This window comes from Aquarana catesbeiana, linkage group LG09 (assembly GCF_042186555.1).
Source record: "Aquarana catesbeiana isolate 2022-GZ linkage group LG09, ASM4218655v1, whole genome shotgun sequence".
NCBI lineage: Eukaryota > Metazoa > Chordata > Amphibia > Anura > Ranidae > Aquarana > Aquarana catesbeiana.
This window is the reverse complement of record NC_133332.1, coordinates 283,428,593-283,452,450: the sequence shown is the minus strand read 5'-3', so window position 1 is coordinate 283,452,450 and position 23,858 is coordinate 283,428,593. Positions and strand designations below refer to the sequence as shown.

Genomic DNA, 23,858 nt, shown 5'->3' with positions numbered 1-23,858 from the left:
CCCCCCTCGTCACTGGAGCAAACCTGGTAGTATGCTTCAGCTGGGGGAACGTGACTGTCAGTTTGTTGCCTTCCTCAATCTGGGTACCATCATTGGAGCCTTCAAAACGCTGCGCATCCTCCTGCAGCATGTACCCAACACTGTGGTCGAACAGTTTGGGGGACTTCTCAGGGCATGATGGTGGGGCTAGGGAAGGAGTGACTGATGACATTGAGCAGATGGAAGAGGCCGCTTTGGCAGCCAAAGTACTCTGAGCCTGGGTGACAGAGGATGAGGAGGATGAGGGCGGCTCGGTCATCCACTCAAACAACTCTTCTGCATGTTGTGGCTCAACACGGCCAGCTGCCGAAAAAAAAGGACAAGCGTGCCCCACGGTCATGTGCTGAGGATGCACCGTGTCTACGACTAGCAATGTTGGCTGTAGACACAGAGCCTGCTTGCCCTATTTTAGTGGCCTGTGAGCGTCTGTCTCTCCTTGTTGGCCTTCCAGACATACTGTATTTGAGGTACACCAGGAATAGCCTGCAGTGAGATGCAGCTGCCAAAGCTGGGATATAGATAGATATATATATATATATATATATATATATCTATCTCTATCTATATACTGATTCTGAATATACCTCAGCTAACTGAATCAACTGCCTGCCTGTAGTATATTAGGAAGAGAACAACAGGAACGGTCTGCAGTGAGATTTAGCTGCACAGGATACAGTACTGAATATACTGCAGCTAACTGAATGAACTGCCTGCCTGTAGTATATTAGGAACAGGATACAGTACTCAATATATACTGCAGCTAACTGAATGAACTGCCTGCCTGTAGTATATTAGTACCAGAAGAATAGGAACGGTCTGCAGTGAGATATAGTTGCACAGGTTACAGTATTCAATATATACTGCAGCTAACGGAATGAACTGCCTGTAGTATATTAGGAACAGAACAACAGGAACGGTCTGCAGCGAGATCTAGCTGCACAGGATACAGTACTGAATATACTGCAGCTAACTGAATGAACTGCCTGCCTGTAGTATATTAGGAGAAGAACAACAGGAACGGTCTGCAGTGAGATCTAGCTGCACAGGATACAGTACTGAATATACTGCAGTTAACTGAATGAACTGCCTGCCTGTAGTATATTAGGAACAGAACATTAGGAATGGTCGGCAGCGAGATCTAGCTGCACAGGATACAGTACTGAATATACTGCAGTTAACTGAATGAACTGCCTGCCTGTAGTATATTAGAAACAAAACAGTAACGGTCTGCAGTGAGATCTAGCTAAACTGGATCAACTACCTGCCTGAAGTAGATTACAAATAGTACAGCAGGAATGGTCTGCAGTGAGATCTAGCTTAACTGAATCAACTGTCTGCCTGAAGTAGATTAGAAACAGTACAGCAGGAACGGTCTGCCGTAAGATCTAGCTAAACTGGATTAACTGCCTGCCTGAAGTAGATTACAAATAGTACAGCATGAATGGTCTGCGGTGAGATCTAGGCAAACTGGATCAAATGCCTGCCTGAAGTAGATTAGAAATACTACAGCAGGAACGGTCTGCAGTGAGATCTACCTAACTGAATAAACTGCCTGCTCAAAGTAAATCAAATGACACACTCTCTCTCTCTCTATAACGCCAGAAACACACTACACAGGGCCAACGTGCAGGCGTCCTTATATAGTGTGGGGCGTGTACTTAACCCCCTGAGCCATAATTGTCCAAAGGCACCCTGCCTTTGGCCAATTATGGCTCTGTTTGCACTGTGATTGGCCAAAACATGCGGGTCATAGTGCATGCTTGGTCAATCATCAGCCAGCAAACCACTGCGATGAAGCAGTGCATTATGGGCCGTGACGCGCTGCTCGAATTTGGCGTGAATGGCCCATAATGTTCGATCTCCATCGAACAATCGAACAGCTGATGTTCGAGTCAAACTCGAAGCTCATCCCTAGTCCCAGCACATTACCCTGTGGGAGTCCACTACCCACCTCTGACCATTCTGAGTACTCCCCATTTATCTCCGCCCTCTGAAGTCTTCCTTGTAGCCAGTTTTCAATCCATGTACTCACCCTATGGTCCATGCCAACAGATCTTATTTTGTACAGTAAACTTTATGGGGAACTGTGTCAAATGCTTTTGCAAAATCCAGATACACCACATCTACGGGCCTTCCTTTATCTAGATGACAACTCACCTCCTCATAGAAGGTTAATAGATTGGTTTGGCAAGAACGATTCTTCATGAATCCATGCTGATTACTGCTAATGATACTGTTCTTGTTACTAAAATCTTCTATATAGTCCCTTATCATCCCCTCCAAGAGCTTGCATACTATTGATGTTAGGCTAACTGGTCTGTAATTCCCAGAGATGTATTTTGGGCCCTTTTTAAATATTGGTGCTACATTGGATTTTCTCCAATCACCTGGTACCATTCCAGTCCAGGTTTTAATGAAATGTCAATATATGGTCTATGTGATGTTTTTTTTTTTTCTTTGATGGGTCATTCAAGCCAAATCAATTAGCGTCTTTCAAAAATCAAGTGTTAAGATGTGTGATTTATTGTAGAATGAAAAACAACAATATGTAATGTAAAGTTGCTTATATAAACTGACAATATGTACTTTATACATTATACCTTTCTATCCAGCAGGTGGCACTGCAGTATGTTAATGTGTATTCTCTGTGGTAATGTAAAAACAGGATGTATTGTCTATGCTAGAGATCATAGAGCAGCTACATGCCATCGGAGAGCACATCAAAGATAATCATATTGTTGCCCTGCTCCTCTGCAGCCTTCCTGAGACATAGTTATATATAGTCCATCAAGTCCAACCTATGTGTGTGATTATATGTCAGTATTACATTGTATATCCCTGTATGTTGCGGTCATTCAGGTGCTTATCTAATAGTTTCTTGAAACTATCAATGCCCCCTGCTGAGACCACCACCTGTGGAAGGGAATTCCACTTCCTTGCCGCTCTTACAGTAAAGAACCCTCTAAGTAGTTTAAGGTTAAACCTCTTTTCTTCTAATTTTAATGAGTTACCACGAGTCTTGTTGCTACATATACTACTCTCATTAACGCTTTAGCAACCAGACCCAAGCAGGAGCTGACACTGGAATATGTCAAAGGGAAATTAATGGATGAATATGACAGAAGGAAAGAAAATATGCGCACAACAAAGAAAGCAGAGCCTGTTTTTGCTGTTAGAAGACCAGTCACTTAAAAAAGGACTGTTCTATCTGGCCGAGCAGCGAAAGCTAAAGCTATCCACAAAAAGAGTCAAAGCAATCACCAAGGAAACTGCAGATACATCATGGAGTGGCACCTTTAAAGTAACACAAAGCGGCAAGCCACGCGGCTGGTGCATAGACTCAGGTGCGACAAGCCACATGACTAGTGATGAGATCTTCTTCACAAACATTGATTACAGTGCAAAAGACAACGTTTTCCTAGCAAACAGGAAAAGTATCACATCAGAAGGTAAAGGCCAGGGCTTCCTGAATTTCATTATACCACAAGGCAAGCAGAGTATCATTGTAAAAAAGTGCTGTATGTTCCAGAACTAGAAGGCAGCCTTTTATCAGTGAAAAGTCTTGCAAACAACAGTCTCAGTTAAATTTCAGGTGATGAATGCACAATTCACAATAACAAACAATTCCTTTCAAAAGGAAAACTAGATGATCACCTATACAAGCTCATCACCACAGACCAGCAAGCCAATATAGTTTCTAATGACCTACACAGCAAATGTATTCACTATACGCTGATGACACCCAAATCTATCTGTCTACTCCTCACCTCACTCCTTCAGTCTCCTCTCGCATTACTAACTTACTAACTGACATATCAGCATGGATGTCACATCACTTCCTTAAACTAAATCTCTCTAAAACTGAGCTATTAATATTCCCCCCCGCCCGTGCCCCCCTCCATGACTTTTCCATCAAAATCAACAATGCAACCATCAGTCCCTCCCCTCACGCCAGGGTACTAGGTGTAATCCTAGACTCTGACTTGTCATTTCAGCCTCAAATCCAATCATTGTCAAAAGTTTGTAGAATTCACCTCCGTAACATCTCTAAAATTCGCCCCTTTTTAACAAATGAAACCACCAAGCTCCTCATTCACTCCCTTGTTATTTCTCGCCTTCTCATTGGCCTGCCTCTCCATAGGCTATCCCCTCCTCAGTCTATCATGAATGCTGCTGCCAGACTTATCCACCTTACCAACCGCTCAGTGTCTGCCAACCCTCTACTCCAATCCCTACACTGGCTCCCAATCACCCAGCGAATTAAATTCAAAATACTAACCACAACATACAAAGCCATTCACAACTCTGCCCCGAGCTACATCACCAATCTTGTCTCCAAATATCACCCAAATCGACCTCTCCGCTCCTCTCAAGACCTCCTGCTTTCAAGCTCTCTCATCTCCTCCTCCCATGCTCTTCTCCAGGATTTCTCCAGAGCCTCTCCCATCCTCTGGAATTCTCTACCTCCATCTGTCTGGCTATCCCCTACTCTTGCTACCTTCAGGCGATCCCTGAAAACTCATCTTTTAAGGAAAGCCTATCACGTCTCCAACTAATCTCCTACCACTTCCACCAGCTCATTCCCCACAGTTACAACCTTTTGTACCACCTGCCCCACCCTATTAGATTGTAAGCTCTTCTGAGCAGGGCCCTCTTAATCCTCTTGTATTTTATTGTATTATAACTGTATTGTCTCCCTTTTATATTGTAAAGCGCTGTGTAAACTGTTGGCGCTATATCAATCCTGAATAATATTAATAATAATTATGGCACAGGTGGATGGGGCACAGAAGTCCAGAAGCTATACACGACATTATAAAAAGAGTTTTATCAGAAGATTAAACAATAACGCCTTGCAAAGTGCTCATGAAATGCAAGTTCTGTATTGAAGCAAAAGCCACACATGTTCCCCTTTCACAGGCATCTCAAAGAAAAACTACCCACCCCCTACAACTCATACACAGTGACGTATGCGGTCCAATGAAAAGTCCCACGTCAGGTGGGAATAGATATCTAGATGTGGCAGCAAGTCCTTCTGTCTCTGTTGCCTGGGGAGTACATGCCCGTGGTGCCAAGTGCCCTAGTCTGTCTTAGGTTGCTTTCACACTGATCTGTTTTTCTTCTGCTTTTTCTTTTAAAAAAAAAAGCAGAAGAAAAATGTGTGACCATATCTTCCTATGGAAGCCTTCACATTGATCCATTGCACCAAAAATGCACCTCCCCTTTGAAATGCATTGCAAGCATGGCAAAAACACATTAAAAAATGCACCTGTGTTGCATTTTTATATGGTTTTTGAGTCCCATACCCTGTGAAAAATGCACCGCAAACAATGTAAAATCGCGGCAGAAAGGAATCTGTGATTTTGTCGCGCTTTTGCTGCAGATCAGTGTGAAAGTAGCCTAACATAGGAAAATATCCAGCTGCACCTAAACTCACCTCCAATTAGACTCTGATTAGTGCTAGGTTTAGTATATGTGCATTCGATATTATAGCTGGACCTGGACAAATGGGGAGGTCAAAAGAATGGAGGCCATGCGTGTTTGCAGTACTTAACATTAATGTATAGCAAAGATATCCCATGTTTTTTAATGGGTATTTTATGTATATATAGTGTTTTTATGGAGAATCAAAATACAATAAGGTTTTAATGCAACATCAATATATGTGATGCTTTAAAAGCTAAGCTTTTTTTTTCCTTTGATGGGTCATTCAAGCCAAATCAATTAGAGTCTTTCAAAAATCAAGTGTTAAGATGTGTGATTTATTGTTAACAACAATTTTATTGTGCAGAATGAAAGTTGTGCTGTTGAAATAACCTTAATATTTAGTGGGGTCGATTTACTTAAATTGGTGCACACAGAATCTGGTGCAGCTGTGCATAGTAACTACTATCAGTTTCTAACTTCAGCTTGTTCAATTAAGCTTTGACAATAAAACCTAGAAGCTGATTAGTTACTATGCACAGCTGCACTAAATTCTGTGTACACCAGTTTTAGTAAATCTCCCCCAGAATGTGTAAACATAGGTTTGTTATTGTGTTTTATGGCAAGAGTGATTACTAAAAGGTTATGTTGTTGTCCACGTGGGCACAGCAGTGCCAGTTATCAATATAATATACAAGAGTTTGGATAACCTCCCTCCAAGATACCCAGATGAGCATATCCTGCAGCTGTGTTCCCAACCTCTGCCCCCCTCCATCCTACATCTTATAGAACTTGGCAGCTTTTCCAGAAAAGTCTTGTGTGGGAGTAACCTGTGTTTCTTTTGAAGCACAAGAACTTTGTGACTTTGCTGGATGTTATTCCAAATGCTTGTTTGGAAGGATGTTACTTGGTGTTGATGAGATGCATTGCTTTCTGAAGTACAGCTGATTTATTTGGCAAGAACAGTCCAGGGATACATTGTAAATCAGGAAGAGAAGAGAGACCGTTTTTTGTAAAAGGATCTTTGCTGTGTAGCCCTGTGGTGACCTAAACATTCTGCATATATCCTTCTACTTAGTCATTACAAAGGGCTTTAGACTCCTTTCACACAGGGGCCGCCCGTGCGTTCGCAGTAAAGCGCTGATCATTTCAGCGGTGCTTTACCGCTGTTTAAGCGGAGCTTTTTGGCTGTTAGCGGGGCGCTTTTAACCCCAAAAAAGGGGTTTAAAAACTCCTGTTTTGCGGCGCTTTGAAAGCGCTGCCCATTTATTCCATTTGGCAGGGGTGTTTTGGGAGCATTGTATACAGCGCTTCCAAACCACTGCAAAGATGCTGCTTGCAGGACTTCAGCGCTCCCAAACCCCCCAAAGATGCTGCTTGCATGACTTTTTTTGCCATCCTGCAAGCGCACCTCCCCAGTGTTAAAAGGCACACTGCAATGAATGGGAGGCAGTTTTTAGGCACTTAGCAGAGGCTATTTCTAGCGCTAAAGCACCTGAAAAGCACCCCAGTGTGAAAGGGGTCTTAGGACTAATACTAATATGTGTTTAAATGATCAATTAAAGTGTAAAGAAATGTAAAAAATGCTTAGTCGCTCTGGTCCTCCTAGGTTATCGAGGTGGGGAGAGATGATCTGGTCCCTTCTCACCTCTGTAACCAGCCGCATGAACCATTAGATCATTTCCCAAGCTCGCCGGTAAGAACGGTAAGCCAGAGAAACACATGTTTGTACTGCTCTTCTGTAGGTGAAAGTGATTTGTATGCTTGTTCTTCACTTGCAAAAACTATTCTTGCAGTAGATAAATGATTCATTTCTACAGCAACGGATTCCGTCTTTTGTTCTAATGTGTTAGCAAAGTCACAAGGCACACCATTTTTTAAATAAAAAGAGGGTTTTGTAACACTCGGCGATGTCTATTACAGCTCAAACAGTTTAAAATGGTCAATAAACAAATGCCTTGAATGTTACATTAGTCAAACCGATGCTTATCCACTTAGAAATAAAAATAGGTGTTACGAGTGGGAGATAAAAAAGCAATTTTTTGAAAGACAACACAGAATGAAAATATCACTAAGCATGTAGCTTAAAACGAGTCCACACAGAGGGCAATTTTCTTAGATTTAATTAGTAAATTGAACAATTAGATGGACTACTTGTGACTATAGTTATAGCAGACCTTGTTCCTGCTATTGGACCCAGAAGTACAGGGTGGCAGAACTATTTTTACATATTAATCTATGCAGACAGCAGCAATAGCACTTTTTCAAATACATTTGTGTGTGGTTTTTGTGGTGGGGTTCACATAATTATGGCATTGTGTGCCATTCAAGTTCTATTGTTCGAGGTGCTATTGTTCTAACATGTTTTCAGGAGGAGGTGTTTACTGTACGTAGACTACAGTGTGATCTCCTTTAGATCTACCATCAACTAAGTAGTGCAAGGGCCTGCCTGATTGGATATAGAGTGATTGTCTAGATAGGTGTTTCCCCCTATTATATAAATTTGGTAAATATAAAGGAGATTGTATAGTATATGGCCACCTTTATACACCTAAAATGACCTAGTTGCGCTTTCAGTGCCATTAATTGCTAATGCTACACCAAACACAGAAGCAAACAAGCATTTTGCCATCTGAAAAAACAAGTGGCAAATGCTGCAAAAAACACGCAACCCACAACACGCCAAAATGTCCCCTGAGCCACATGTAGCGCAGTCTATTGAAATCAACAAGCTGCCCTATACATGTTACAAGAAAAACGCTCTACAAAATGTGCACTCCCACTATGCTAGATGTGAATGGGTCCTGAAAGTGATATTGGTGCGCTAACACAGGAACAATGAGGCTCCATTGACATCTGTGTGTTTCATTGCATTTCAGAAATGTGCTGCACCAAAAATCACAGTAAAAATTGCACCAAGCTCCGCTCTGAAAAAAAAGTTCTGAAGCTTCTTTGGGGCAATTGTTGTGTGTAGGGCTGCCTATTCAGCTGGATGGGCTGCCCAATGTGTGATGAGTGAAAATGCTCCAAAACTAGCGACCCCCTCCCCACAAAAAAAACAAAAAAAAACACACATTTGGGAATGTGAGTTCCCACTATGCATAGATGTGGGCTTGACAGTTGAGTGTTTCTGTCTACTCCCTCCTATGTACTTGTATAAAGATGGCCATACACTATGCAATCTGATTGTGCAATCTCTGTACAATTTCGTTAGACTTACCAGAACTATGGATTAGGAGTACCCACCTATCTAGACAATCACTCTGTATCCAATCAGGCAGGCACTTGCACTACATAGTTGATGGTAGATCTAAAGGAGATTGTACAATCAGATTGTTTAGTATATGGTGAACTTTACAGAACCCAGGGCACACTTCTCCTGCTTTAACCACTTGCTTACTGGGCACTTAAACCCCCCTCCTATCCAGACCAATTTTCAGCTTTCTGCGCTGACGCACTTTGAATGACACTGTATGCGGTCATACAACACTGTACCCAAATTAAATTTTTATAATTTTTTCACCACAAATAGAGCTTTCTTTTGGTGGTATTTGATCACCTCTGCAGTTTTTACTTTTTGTTAAAAAAAATGTAAAAAACTGAATTTTTTTTTTTTTTTTTTTATATTTTATTATAAAAAAATTTAAAACAGGTAATTTTTCTCCTTCATTGATGTACGCAGATGAGGTGGCAGTGATGGGCACTAATGGGTGGCAGTGATGGGCACTGATGGGTGGCTGTGATGGGCAGCACTGTTAGGTGGCACTGATTGGCACTACAGGTGGGCATTGATAGGTGGCACTTGTGGGCTTTGATAGGTGGCACTTGTGGGCACTGTTAGGTGGCACTTGTGGGTACTGTTAGGTGGCACTGTGGGCACTGTTAGGTGGCACTATTAGGTGGCACTGATGAGGCAGATGTGCCTCTTCCACTTTGGGACTGATGTCCCTCATATCCGAGCCGGCGATCGGCTTTTTTTTCTACTCATGCTGTCAGTATGAGTAGAAAAAAAAAACGATTACCGATCTTTCTTTTGTTTACATCATGTGATCAGCTGTCATTGGCTGACAGCTTATCACATGGTAAGGGGCTGGGACCGGCCCCTTACTTAGGTGATCACCCAGTGACTCTCAGTGACTCGGTGATCACAGCGCGCTCGGCAGGCGCGCAGGGCACGTGCACAGGGGAGGCCGTCATATGACGGCCTCCCGGGAATTCAGGTCCGCTCTGTGGCCATCATTCGGCCATAGCGCGGATGTGAAGTGGTTAAATACTACAGCTCTGCTCCACATTGACTGTTATCTCATCTCTCATTTCTGCACACTTCAAAATGCCAAATGAACAATCTATGCAAGATTACAATTAAGGAAGGAAAAAAAATCAATGCCAGTGTATTTAGTGAGAAGGGTGATCACTGATTGATTTCATTTAAAAAACATACACCTGGGAATGCGTGGGTAGGTAAGAGGGTGGATGATGCAGGGTGTGTGCTAATGAGGTCAGCTGGTCAACTCCTTCCTGTGTCATGACCTAAAGTCTGTCCAGAAAGTGAGACAGAACTAATGGATTAATTTGAGGAACATCCATGAAGACAGCGAAGTAAGTGTCTGTAGAATTAATGGAAAGCTTTGATATCTTTGCAAAATAAGTACACTAATGCTATATTGGTACATAGGGGAGCTGGAATTTTGAAAAAAAAAAGATGAACAAAGGTGTACTTAGTCTTTAACCACTTGCCGACTGCCGCATGTACATTTACGTCTGCAGAATGGCACGGCTGGGCAAATGGGCGTACAGGTACTTCCCTTTGAATTTACCGCCGTGTGGTCGCGTGCGTGCCACCCTGCCACAAGCTCCTTGAGTAGGATCGCGGGTCCCGCAGACTCCATGTCCGCGGGGATACCCACGATCGTCTCACAGAGAGGAAGAACGGGGAGATGCTAATGTAAACAAGCATCTCCCCGTTCTGCCTAATGACACTGTCACTGATCATAGCTCTCTGTGATCGGGAGCGGTGATCAGTGATGTGTCACACGTAGCCACGCCCCCTAACAGAATCACTCCCTAGGACACACTTAACCCCTTCCTAGCCAGCTAGTGGTTAACCCCTTCACTGCCAGTGTAATTTTTACAGTAATCAGTGCAATTTTATAGCACTGATCGCTATAAAAATGACAATGGTCCCAAAAATGTGTCAAAATTGTCCGATGTGTCCACCATAATGTCGCAGTCACGATAAAAATCGCAGATCACCACCATTACTAGTAAAAAAAAAAAATATTAATAAAAATGTCATAAAACTAACCCCTATGTTGTAGACGCTATAACTTTTGCGCAAACCAATCAATAAACACTTATTTCGATTTTTTTTTTTACCAAAAATATGTAGAAGAATACGTATCGGCCTAAACTGAGGAAAAAAATATTTTTTTATATATTTTTTGGGGATATTTATTATATTAAAAAGTAAAAAATAATGCGTTTTTTTCAAAATTGTCACTCTATTTTTGTTTATAGCGCAAAAAATTAAAACCGCAGAGGTGATCAAATCTGTGTTTGGCTGTTTTTTTTAAGCCCTCCAGCAGCATATACTCACCACTCTGTTCAGCAACTGAGAACAAAGAAGAAACCCTGTGTAAGCTAATTCACTCCAGCTTAGTCACAGAGTTTAACCACTTACCTACCAGCTCACGCAGATATACTGCGGCAGGTCATCTCTCCTGCATGAAGCGACATACCTGTGCGTTGGTCAGTGCAAGGAGGATAGCGGGTGCGCACGCACCGCGGGAGCGTGCCCGTGGGTCCCATGGACTCGATGTCCTCTGGCGACCCTTGATCACTATGTAAACAAGGCAATTCCCAGTTCTGCCTAATGAAATGTCAGAAATCTTCTGTTCGCAGTGATCGGGAACAGCGATCCTCTGTCATGTCCCTGGCAGCCCATTTCCCCTACAGTTAGAACACACCCAGGGAACACATTTAACCCCTTGATCGCCCCTATTGATAACCCCTTTCCTGGCAGTGTCATTTTTACATTGATCGGTTGCTTTTTATAGCCCTGATCAATGTAATAATGTCACTGGTCCCCAAAAAGTATCATTTGGGTCAGATTTGTCTGCCACAATGTCGCAGTCCCGCTAAAAATGGCAGATCACCGCCATTACCAGTAAAAACAATAAAAAAAAAAATAAAAGTCCCTAAATCTATTCCGTAGTTTGTAGATGCGATAACTTTTGCGCAAACCAATCAAAATACGCCTACTGTGATTTTTTTACCAAAAAAATATGTAGAAGAAAATATATCGGTCTAAACTGATGAATACATTTGTTTTTTTATATATTTTTTTGGATATCTATTATAGCAGAATGTAAAAAAAAAAAAAATTTTTTAAATTGTTGGTCTTTTTGTGTTTATAGCGTAAAAAATAGAGGTGATCAAATACCACCAAAAGAAAGCTCTATTTGTTGGTAAAAAAGGACGTCAATTTTGTTTGGGTACAGCATCGCACGACCGCGCAATTGTCAGTTAAAGCGATGCAGTGGCGTATTGCAAAAAATGGCCTGGTCATTAAGGGGACAAATCCTTCCGGGGCTGAAGTGGTTAAACAGGGCTGAGAACCCTTTTCCTATCATAGTGCATGGGCAAAGCACAGATGTGATTTAAATATTGATTTAAATATTTGTTACTAAGGGTTTACTCTTGTTTGAAAGTTATTAATTATATGTGTCTACTGGGTCCACCAGTTACTTGGAAAGTATACAATTTAATCAAATTAGTATCTACATGTTATTTTGCTCTGCCTCAGCAAATATTGCTGAACTCTCTGAAAGAAAAATTAGTAAGATGAGATTTGTGTTAGGTGTGGAAAAAAAAGGGATAGGATATGATGTTGTATTAACAAACTCTTAATGTACAGTATGGAAGAACTGTGTAATATAGACTTCACCAAGAAGTGGAAATGCGCATTTATTTTCGTACCATTGGCTCTGGCAGGGGTCAATCAAAGTCAGTTAGCCAATCAGAAGAGAGAGGGGGTGGGGCCAGGTCAGGGCCCCATGTTTGAATGGACACACAGCTGTGACTCAGCTTGGGTGCCCCCATAGCAAGCTGCTTGCTGTGGAAGCACTTGACAGGAGGGAGGGGCCAGGAGCAGCAAACAGGGACCTGAGAAGAGGAGGGTCCAGGCTGCTCTGTGCACAGAGGAGGTAAGTATAACCTGTTTGTTATTTTTATTTTATTTTTTTAAAATCCAAGACTTTACAGTCCCTTTAAGCATGTCGCTTTCCTCTATGGATTTCAATGGTAATGCTCTGTAACCACACCTTAACAGCAACTACAGTCAGGTCCATAAATATTGGGACATCTACACAATTCTAATCTTTTTGGCTCTATACACCACCACAATGGATTTGAAATGAAATTAACAAGATGTGCTTTAACTGCAGACTTCCAGCTTTAATTCGAGGGTATTTACATCCAAATCAGGTGAACGGTGTAGGAATTACAACAGTTTGTATATGTGCCTCCCACTTTTTAAGGGACCAAAAGTAATGGGACAATTGGCTGCTCAGCTGTTCCATGGCCAGGTGTGTGTTATTCCATCATTATCCCATTTACAAGGAGCAGATAAAAGGTCCAGAGTTCATTTCAAGTGTGCTATTTGCATTTGGAATCTGTTGCTGTCAACTCTCAATATGAGCTTTAAAGAGCTGTCACTATCAGTGAAGCAAACCATCATTAGGCTGAAAAAACAAAACAAACTATCAGAGAGATAGCAAAAACATTAGGTGTGGCCAAATCAACTGTTTGGCACATCCTTAAAAAGAAAAAATACACCGGTGAGCTCAGCAACACCAAAAGATTCGGAAGACTACGGAAAACAACTGTGGTGGGTGACCAAAGAATTCTTTCCCTGGTGAAGAAAACACCCTTCACAACAGTTGGCCAGATCAAGAACACTCTCCAGGAGGTAGGTGTATGTGTGTCAAAGTCAACAATCAAGAGAAGACTTCCCCAGAGTGAATGCAGAGGGTTCACCACAAGATGTAAACCATTGGTGAGCCTCAAAAACAGGAAGGTCAGATTAGAGTTTGCCAAACAACATCTAAAAAAGCCTTTACAGTTCTGGAACAACATCCTATGGACAGATGAGACCAAGATCAACTTGTATCAGGGTGATGGGAAGAGAAGAGTATGGAGAAGGAAAGGAACTGCTCATAATCCAAAGCATACCCCCTAATCATTGAAGCATGGTGGTGGTAGTGTCATGGCGTGGGCATGTATTGCTGCCAATGGAACTGGTTCTCTTGTATTTATTGATGATGTGACTGCTGACAAAAGCAGCAGGATGAATTCTGAAGTGTTTCGGGCAATGTTACCTGCTCATATTCAGCATCATTCCTTTTTCAGAACTCTTTGGACGGCGCTTCACAGTGCAGATGGACAATGACCAGAAGCATACTGCGAAAGCAACCAAAGAGTTTTTTAAGGGAAAGAAGTGGAATGTTATGCAATGGCCAAGTCAATCACCTGACCTGAATCCGATTGAGCATGCATTTCACTTGCTGAAGACAAAACTGAAGGGAAAATGCCCCAAGAACAAGCAGGAACTGAAGACAGTTGCAGTAGAGGCCTGGCAGAGCATCACCAGGGATGAAACCCAGCGTCTGGTGATGTCTATGCGTTCCAGACTTCAGGCTGTAATTGACTGCAAAGGATTTGCAACCAAGTATTACAAAGTGAAAGTTTGATGGATGATTGTTAATCTGTCCCATTACTTTTGGTCCCTTAAAAAGTGGGAGGCACGTATACAAACTGTTGTAATTCCTACACCGTTCACCTGATTTGGATGTAAATACCCTCAAATTAAAGCTGAAAGTCTGCAGTTAAAGCACATCTTGTTCGTTTCATTTCAAATCCATTGTGGTGGTGTATAGAGCCAAAAAGATTAGAATTGTGTCGATGTCCCAATATTTATGGACCTGACTTATAGCATTTATGGTGTGTTAGTGAAGCATTTATCAAGTGTTAGCTGGGCACTTGGGGAGAGACTGTGGAGTCTCCTGTATCCCAAAATGCAATGAAACCTTAGAGAACAACATTACCTTATGCAATGAAACCTTAGAGCAGAACAGAGCAGCTCCAGACACTTCCTGTTTCTACAGAGCAGCCATGTGGTAAAACCATTCACCTCTGTGTGCAGGCAAAAGCGTCAAGACGCTCAGCAATACTAACAGTGCCTGACAGGAGCAGAGGCTTTGGGCAATATTGCGAAATGTGGACAAAATATAGTAAGAATTACTCCTGCGCTTGTGAAGGCGTTTGTTGTGTAAATAGGTAGTATTGTTGAAGGTGAAAGGACTGAAGGAGATGGTAATGTGTGTCCTGCTGCCTCAACTGACCAGGGGTGGTCTGGAGAAAATTGTGTGGAAAGAGGTGGATGGAGGGCGCATGATCAACCACTTACATCAAAACATGTTTGGTTTATTCAAGTAAAATGGAATACAAACATATAAATAATACAAATACTAAGTTTCGTAAAAACAGGTGACAAAATATGCACTAAAAGGTTAAAATTTGGATATGCCCATGTTGAGGCAGGTATTTAAAATAGGCTGACTCGTTTCGAGGGTGACCTCTTCATCAGAGCCTGGAGAACAGGAGCACAGTCTGTGTGAGCCAGTAGGCCGACATGTGTACATGGGGAGGAGTGGCTAGTTGGAAGGTATGTCCTGTGATGGATAATTAATTATTCTAAGCTCCATATCAGTCCACGTCCAAGCGTTCTAGGTGGTATACAGATCAAAACAGTATAGTATGGAGCACATGGCAAGTGTATGCTGTACACTACAGACGTATAATAAATTCACATTAATAGGAGTCAAATATGTAGACTTTAAAATAGTAAAGGGTACCATATCAATAAAAATAATCGATGATTGATTGGTAGTGAACATTAAAGCGAAAAACATTAAATTATATATATATATAAATAAATAAAATAAATATACACTGTAATAGTGAGAGTCCCTGTTACCGTGAAAAGGGATGGAAAATGGACACAGAGTCTGCATGTTGGCAGACTGCAGTGCTACAGAGCATAGCTTTGAAAGGGAGAAGACTGTGTTCGCAGCTTTCTCCAGGTTTTGCTAGGTTCCAATGGGGCTCTGTAGTTTGGAGATCCCGCAGAGACTTGGGTGGGATGGGATCTCTAACCCTGTGTCCAGGCCTTATGGAGAGCCAGCAGGTTGTGTGCCCAGGTGCACACGGCCCATATAACGAGGGGCTAGAGAGAGCAGAGAGAGGAGGAAGGTGGAGTGTGTGTAGCTTGTTGCTACTGCTGTGTGAAGACAGACCTGTGTCTGGAGAGTGGTCTGCCCTGTGGGAGTCTGCAGCCTATGTAAAGGGGATTCTTTGCCCAGGGACTGGGAAAGGCTGGCCAGCCTTGAGAGTCGGGGAGACTGAGGAAGCCAGTGAGTCCAGGGGGCTGTAAAGAATTGCCAAATCTGTTGAGAGCAAGCAGAGGAACTGCTGACAAGAGAGCCAGGTGGCTTGGTATGTTTTCCTTATTTTTGGAGTGCTTAATGAAGTTAAACCCCTGCGTGGGAATCCTGAATGGACCTTTTTGCTTTTGTTTTTCGGTTTAATAAACGTGGGCTACCAGGCCCTTAACTATAATGCCTGTCTGATGTGGACTCACTGCACTAAAAACGCATTTATCGCTTGAGCTAAATACCCCAAAACATTACAACACATAAAGAAGAAACATGTGAGTGATGTTAAATACACAGAGAAACACTGAGAGACCGTCTCTCACCACATGATGTGTCAAGTTGTGCTTATGTACAATGGACACGCGCATGCGTGTGTAAACATCTCTGCCAGCACATAGGTAGCTGTGCAGGAACAAAGTATGGGTATAAGCAAATGAGCACAGAATGCACATCAAGGGGCACAGATGTGACCATACAGTTGTACAAATAAATATATACGTTCACATATACATAAATAAATAAAGCCCACCTAAGTGCACGTGGCATGTGCCTATGCTGAAAAAGTGTCATGTCAGTGGGGTGGGAATACACAGTTAGGGCAGCATGATAGCAGAGAGTGACGGATGTGAACGGATCGGAGTATGAAAATGTATATGGGCTATGCAAGCACAGGAATGCAGTGGTGCTAATTGCCAGAAGTGAAGATGGCAGACTGATAGACTGATGTGGGATCGCACCTACCTACGTGATATAGTAGGAATGTATATATGTATTTTCCTTTTCCGGTGGTACGGGACTGTCGGGTGTGCCTGCAGGGGAGAGAAGAGATGAACAGGGGGGAGTGACATGAGAGGGGGGTCCCTCAGGACACTAGTGAAATGACAAGTGAAAATGCATGGGAAGGTCCAGAGTTAGTATAGTGACCTCGTAGCTGACCTGTCTCCAAAGATGTATGGGGGAGTGACTGCAGCCTGCATATGTCCTTGAGGGCAAGGAACCATGTGATCGTGGAGATAGAAGGGGGAGGAAGTATCCTCAGATGGTGATGGAGCCTTGGATGCCTGAAAAACTGTCTCTCCACCTGGGACATAGGCAGGTGTTGTAATGAGGACATGCTGGAGAGTTTTAATGTCGGTGGGGGGCGGGTTTGGGGGCAGGCTGGGAGTGCTTGTGGCCATCGAGGGGAGGTGGGTGTGGCCTGCCAATGGAATGCACGCCAACGAGTGAATGGGCGTGGTCGTGCGCTCCAAGAGGCAATCACATGACTGGACACCTGTTTGGGCAATATTGCCAGTGGCAAAGCCTTTTGTGTCAGCAAAGCTGAGCTGGACCAGGCCAAGTGTCAAAGAGATCAAAGTAAAATCCCAGAGAATGCAGAGAATTCATAAAAATATTTGCTATCACACCACAACCTAACCACACCTCAAAGTAGATCATTTCCTCTACATCACTTCCCCATTATGCACTTTTAAACCATTCTTGAAGCTTTTTCAATGCTTCATAAACACACCGAAAACACATAAATGCTATAGACGCATGAATGAGCATTGCTTCATTCTTCATAATCAACACACGTGTGAAAGAGCCCTTTGGGGGATATTTTTCCCACTGACTACCAACGTAAGGGGCATTTTCCTAATGCCCCATAATGCTCTAATCCTAGCAGGGGTCTGCTGAGATGTGAAGATAATGTCAAGGTTGAAATGGGGCTGCTCTAAAATGTAGGGGGCCTTTATCAAAAAAGTAGTGTCATGATGATCAGGGCCATTTGTTGCATATTAGTTCATACATTGACCATTACTGGTACTTAACATTAAGGGCCCTTTCACACTGGGGCGGTTTGCAGGCGCTATTGCGCTAATAATAGCGCCTGCAAACCAACCCAAAAGTGCAGCTACTTTGTCTCCAGTGTGAAAGCCCCGAGGGCTTTCACACTGGAGCGGTGCGCTAGCAGGACAGGAAAAAAAGTCCTGCTAGCAGCATCTCGGAGCGGTGAAGAAGTGGAGTGTATACCGCTCCTGCCCATTGAAATCAATGGGACAGCGCGGCTATACTGCCAGCAAAGCGCCTCTGCAGAGGCGCTTTGCGGTGGTTTTTAACCCTTTCTCGGCCGCTAGCGGCCGAATACCGATGGTACAGCGCCGCTTACAATAGTGGCACTTTACCGCCGCCCCCGCCCCCGCCTCAGTGTGAAAGGGCCCTAAAGGGAGCCACTGCCTGAAACAGGAAGAACAAACCTAAAGCTCTTCTTCCCAATAACTGAGATAATTTTCCTCTGGCGTATTTTAAAGTTATTTTACTTTTATTAGCATATTTTTGTACATTTTATTGGGAAAAATAATCCATTCTCTATTTTGTTTTACAGGGGCTTTATATTTTCTTGATTTATGCCATTTACAACAGTGAGGTAAGACCAATACACTCAGACATTTTTCAGTGAGCTAGTCATATTAAAATAAAATTTCATCAAGTTACTGATTATTGAACATTCCATTATCATTGCTTATGGACTACTGCTTATGAGCTACCTTTTTGAATAAGTACTGTACATCTGGGACTCATATATGAACAATGTATATTCATATCAGCCAATCTAATTTTCACTGTTCGTTTTTTTTAAAAGTTCTACCAAAATAATCTCTGCTTCATTGCTTTGGCAACATGCCAATGTGACGCCATAGCCTGCCAGTCAACATGCAGGTTGTCAGCTACTCATTCATGCATCTTAAGGAGTAATTTACACAGGAAATACTAATGTATCTCTAGCAGGCCCTAGACAGCAGATGTGAAAACTATCTGCTAAAATTGACTTTACCTTAAGAAGTTAGATATTCATAGCTGGAGAGTGAAGTCTTCCTGATACAAATACATCATTCCTTTTTAATAATTGCCTTTAAGTTTATTTTTTCCTCTACTGGCTGACAACACAGCTCAATACATGGGTACCCTAAGGCCTCATTCATACAGTATGTACTAAAACATACGCCCATGGAGGGTCATGTTTATCCACATGGGAATACATAGGTGTTCCGTGCATCGATATGTAGACGGTCCTATTGATGTCAGTTGGGATGCAGCAGCTGCAAGGACAGATGCTGTTCCTAATCTGAAATCTGTGCTGGTGCAGGGCCCCTGAACACACACTGTCTGCATCAGGGCTGTGCATGCGCACAGATGTTAGATTGGGAGCAGCTTCTGTGTATGTGCAGCCACTGCATCCTAGTTGACGTCAATGGGACTGTCTGCATGGGGATGTACACTTATTCATCCTCATGTTGGCAAACGCAGCCCTCGCATGGGTGTACGCTTAAGCAGACCCGTGTGAATTAGGCCTTAGAGTACACATGGACTGAGCAGTGTTTCAGTCAATAAGAGAAGAAAATTTAATTAAAGCCAATTGAGAAAGTTATGATGTCATTGTATCAGGAAAATTTTGTTCTCCAGCTATGGATATCTAACTTCTGAAGGTAAAGTAAATTTTATCAGAAAGTTTTCACATCTGATATCTAAGGTCGGCTAGAGAGCTATGCCAAAAGATTGGGAGCAATAAAGAGTTGGCAACAGCTATTGTTGCTCTTAGATGTTGGGAGAAATGTTTATAGCATGATAAAACGAGACGTGGCCTAATATGCACCATCAAAGTGTATTTTGAATACATTATACTTGTGGATGCATTGTGAAAACAGTAAAAAAAAAAAAAGATATTGAGGAGAAGTTGCGCAATGCCATGAACAAATAAGAAAAGAGACTAAACATCAGTTTCAGGATCTAAGAGAACTGGTAGTTTGCTGTGTCTATGCAGACATGGTAAAATATATTAACAATTACACCCGGCAAACAAAGAGAAGTGCTGATGTGCAATGTCCATCCATAAAGAATAGCAACAAATACTGACAATTACACCCAACATTCAGAAGCAGAAAAGTGTTACTATGCAGTGTTCATACACAAAGAACAAGAACATACTGTATACTAAGGGATCGTATAAAAATTTGCAGTGCAGATATCTTAATCATTTGCATAGGCACAATGAATGATCACTGTATTGTTTGTAATATGATTATCTTCTATGATCAGCAGCTCCATCTAGTGGCCATAATGCAGTATTTTTTTCTAAAATACCTAAATAAAAAAAAATCTGCATTATGACCACTAGATGGAGCCAACGATAATTGAAGATAATCATGTTACAAAACAATACGGTAATCAATAGTTGTGCCTGTGCAAAAACATCCTCATGTCAAATTTGTTATGCATACCCCTAAAAGTTACACCCTGTATGAAGCAGATATGAAGCAGTACTGTGTCTAGTTTACTAAAAAAAAACCTGAGAATTCCAATGTAGATAACAAAGGAACTAATATTGTACGGGGCAATAAGCAAATGTTCTCATCCTTCTTAAAACAGGAGTCGAAAACAAAAACATTTCCATTGTATTTTTTATGACAAAAAAAAATTATATATAGATATATATACATACATACATACATACATACACACACACACACACACACACACACACACACACACACACACACACACACACACACACACAGAGTGCACTGGCGGCTGGTGGGTTTCTCTTTTGGCGGTGCAGCACTACTTCCACCCCCCCCAGCGGCCGTCAACATGACCCTAACCCCCCCGGGTGGCCGATGGTCCGGGACTTACCTGATCTATGTGGCGGGTTGTGGTGTCCTCCAGCACGGTCCCGGCAGGCGACGGGTGCAGGCAGCAGCAACAGTGTCCGCTCCTCCAGCGGCTTCCTCTGCCGTGTGTCTCCTCTCTCTTCCGCCTAAGCGCTAGACATCCAATAGGAACGCCTGACGCTTTTGCCAATCGGGAAACAGGTCTCACGGCCTGCCTCCTGATTGGCGAGGGAAGAACTTTAGTGTGAAAATAGCTAAAATTCATTCGCTATCGTCACACAACAGGGTGGGCTCGGAGCGCAATGATCTGCTCTAAGCCCACCCTTTTTGGAAGCATATTAGAGACTCTGGCTCTAATCAGGTGCTTCAAAAAAACACCCACCCCGCATTGGAATCCATAGTCTGGCTCCCTGATATGTAGATCAGGGGGCTGGACGCATGTATAGTGGAGGCGGTGCCCATGCGCCCTCGATGGACGGGTTACCACTGACACAGTGCTTAGTATAAATGAGTAGTACACCCCTACAAATTTGTCAGAAAACCTTTACATCCCTTTCAGAATCAACATTTTTTATGGAACACTATACTACAAAATACTCCCACGAATGTGGGCCATTGATTGAAACCAAGATTTGCACACACAGAAAAAAATATTTTTCCTAACAAATTCATTCAAGACCATGTTGCAAAACTGAATAAGCCCCAATGAAAGTCTTAGGAGCAAAGCTAAATTTTAGACAACAAAATCCTAATTAACAAGAATTCAACTACAGGTGTGTCTAATTATTCATTAAACAAGTGTCCAGCAGACAGTTGATTATAAAAAGGTGTTACTTAACAAAGAAAACCCCTTCCCATTTCATGCTGTCAGCAATGGCACCACATGGAAGACAAATTTAACAAGGCCTTAGAAAGAAAATAATTTCTTTACACAAGAATGGCTAAAGTGGGCACTAACCTTGGGGCCCTCTTCCTTGGGATTTCAGCCACCCCCTCCCCTAGGCTAGCATGATAGAGGGTTATGTTAGGGTGATGGGTTTGGGGGCAGTTCAGGGTTCTGCCTCTTTAAATATGGTAATGGGGATTCGGATGGGGCAATTGGATCCCAAGGAGTATTCAGGATAGCCGGGAGGAGGCTATAAAAGGGTCCCGGCAGTGTCAGCTGACCTCTCGGCGTGAACAAGAGCTAGGAACAGCATGCAGTCCCTCATTCAGCAGTTCGTGGAGCATGTGGAGAGCGCAGGCAGGGAGGAGTGGCTGCGTCGCTGCCTTTTGCTTGCTGAAGAGGAGAAGCAGGTTGCGCCAGAGCCAGTGAAAGAAGCCACGGGGGCTCTCTGTCAGGACCAGAGGGGTCGCGGATGAAGGGTATGGGTCCGACCTGGCAGGAAAAAGCCAGTCGAGGAGTTGGCCGCCGGAGCGGCAGCATCCATAGGAGACGGGGCCGGAGTTGAAGGGCCTCCATCTGGCAGCAGCTTCCACAGGAGGCAGGGCCAGAGTCGGAGGGTCTCCATCTGGCAGCAGCCTTGGCAGAGGAGTCGCGGCCAGCGAGCAGCCAGAATAGGAGGAAGAGGTGGGTATACATGCCGCCGTTAGTTGTCACCCGCGGAAGGTGAGGCCAGACCGAGCCCTTGGAGAGAGGAGAAGCCCCCAATGTTGCAGAGCGACCAGCGGGAGCAGAGGCGCAGTGACCTATGAGGGCGGACGGGTGGTCCATGCAGGAGCTGTTCTCGGCCTTCGGAAGATGTGGGGATGCTTCCCGCTGATGCCCAGATGCCTGCCGTCCCTCCAGTGTATGCACAGCTTCCTGCCATCCCTCATGCTGCGGTCCAGCTGCATGACATTTTGCATGCTGATGAACAGCTGCCTGCCATACCCCATGCTGCTGTCCAGCTGCCTGACATTCATCATGCAGATGCACGGGTGCCTGCTGTTCCTATGGCTGCTGTTGGGATCCCTCCGGCTGTGGGTGAGTCCCCCCCTTGAGGGGTTCGGTCTGCTTTGGTTACCTCATTGTATTCCTGTCTGAATTCTCTCTCAGCTCCTTCTACTCCTGTCATTCCCTCTGGCTTTTCTGTCACCCCTGGGGATCTTCCCTCCCAGTCCAGTGAAAAACTCTCTAAGGTAGTTGTGCTACCCCGGGCCTGTGTTCCCAAAGTATGTTTGAAGGAAGCCCTCCCCTGTGAGGTCTTCCCCCTGGGTTTTTACCTCAGCTTGTCAGTTAAGGCAGTGTTTCTCATCTCCAGCCCTCAAGGCGCCCCAACAGGTCATGTTTTCAGGATTTCCCTCAGATGAAACAGCTGTGGTAATTACCGTACTAAGGCAGTGAAACTGATCAAATCACCAGTGCAAAATAATGGAAAGCCTGTTGGGGCGCCTTGAGGACTGGAGTTGAGAAGCACTGAGTTAGGGAACAAATTTGGAAGGGGGAGTTTGTAGATATGTTATCCCTCCTACCTACATTCAAGGAATTTCTAGTAGACCTGAGCAAAGAGGGGAGGAGGGGAGAGAAGAGGATGGGCGCAGGCCGGTGCCCGGGTCCTTTTATAACTGGTTACAGGCATATTGTATTTTTTTAGGCGTCATGGCGGAAAAGCGGCCGGAGCAATGTGGCGGCCTCTTCCAACATTTGGATCATGTTTTTGAAGCCTAAAGGAATTTTGGTGGGTTGGGATTACTACTATGACGAATCCTTCCGCCAAATACTGTCGGTACATCCCACACTCCGTTGGGGTATGAAGGATATAGGGTTGTGGCTGAATTTAATTCTACCACAGAAGCCTTTTGTGAGCAAGCAGCCTGCTGCCACGGCAGTGGTGCCTGCTTACAGACAGGGGTTTTGCTTTGCATTCAATGAGTCACAGGGGTTGATTTGCTTAGGGCCAATAGACTGTGCACCTTGGAAAGTGCAATTGCACTCTGCAAGTGCAGTTGCTCCAGAGCTTAGTAAATGAGGTAAAGCTTCACTTTGCAAAGAATACCCAATCCCATGCAAGGAAAATAAAAAAACAGCATTTTTGCTTGCAAATGATTGGTTGATGAAAGTCAGCTGAGCTTCTGCTAAACTCTGGAGCAACTGCTCTTGCCGTGTGCAACTGCACTTTCCAAAGTGCACAGTCTTTTTGCCTTTAGTAAATCAACCCCACAGTGTCGGTGGAATGCAGCCTGCAAGTATCGACACAAGTGTGCTTTTTGTGGGGGTTCCCATCCGTTACTTAAGTGTGCGAAGAAAGCTGGAGGGCCTTTGCTGCACAGC

The 23,858-nt window shown here is 43.5% G+C and overlaps 1 protein-coding gene across 1 annotated transcript in view; it reads left to right on the top strand.

Annotated features, from left to right (window-relative positions):
* Positions 1 to 23,858, top strand: part of ADGRD2 (adhesion G protein-coupled receptor D2) — a 1,056,485-nt gene that overhangs the window by 629,742 nt on the left and 402,885 nt on the right. Inside the window, exon 21 of the mRNA XM_073600363.1 lies at positions 18,322 to 18,363. Within this exon, the coding sequence (XP_073456464.1) occupies positions 18,322 to 18,363 (42 nt within the window). The remainder of the gene's footprint in view (positions 1 to 18,321; positions 18,364 to 23,858) is intronic.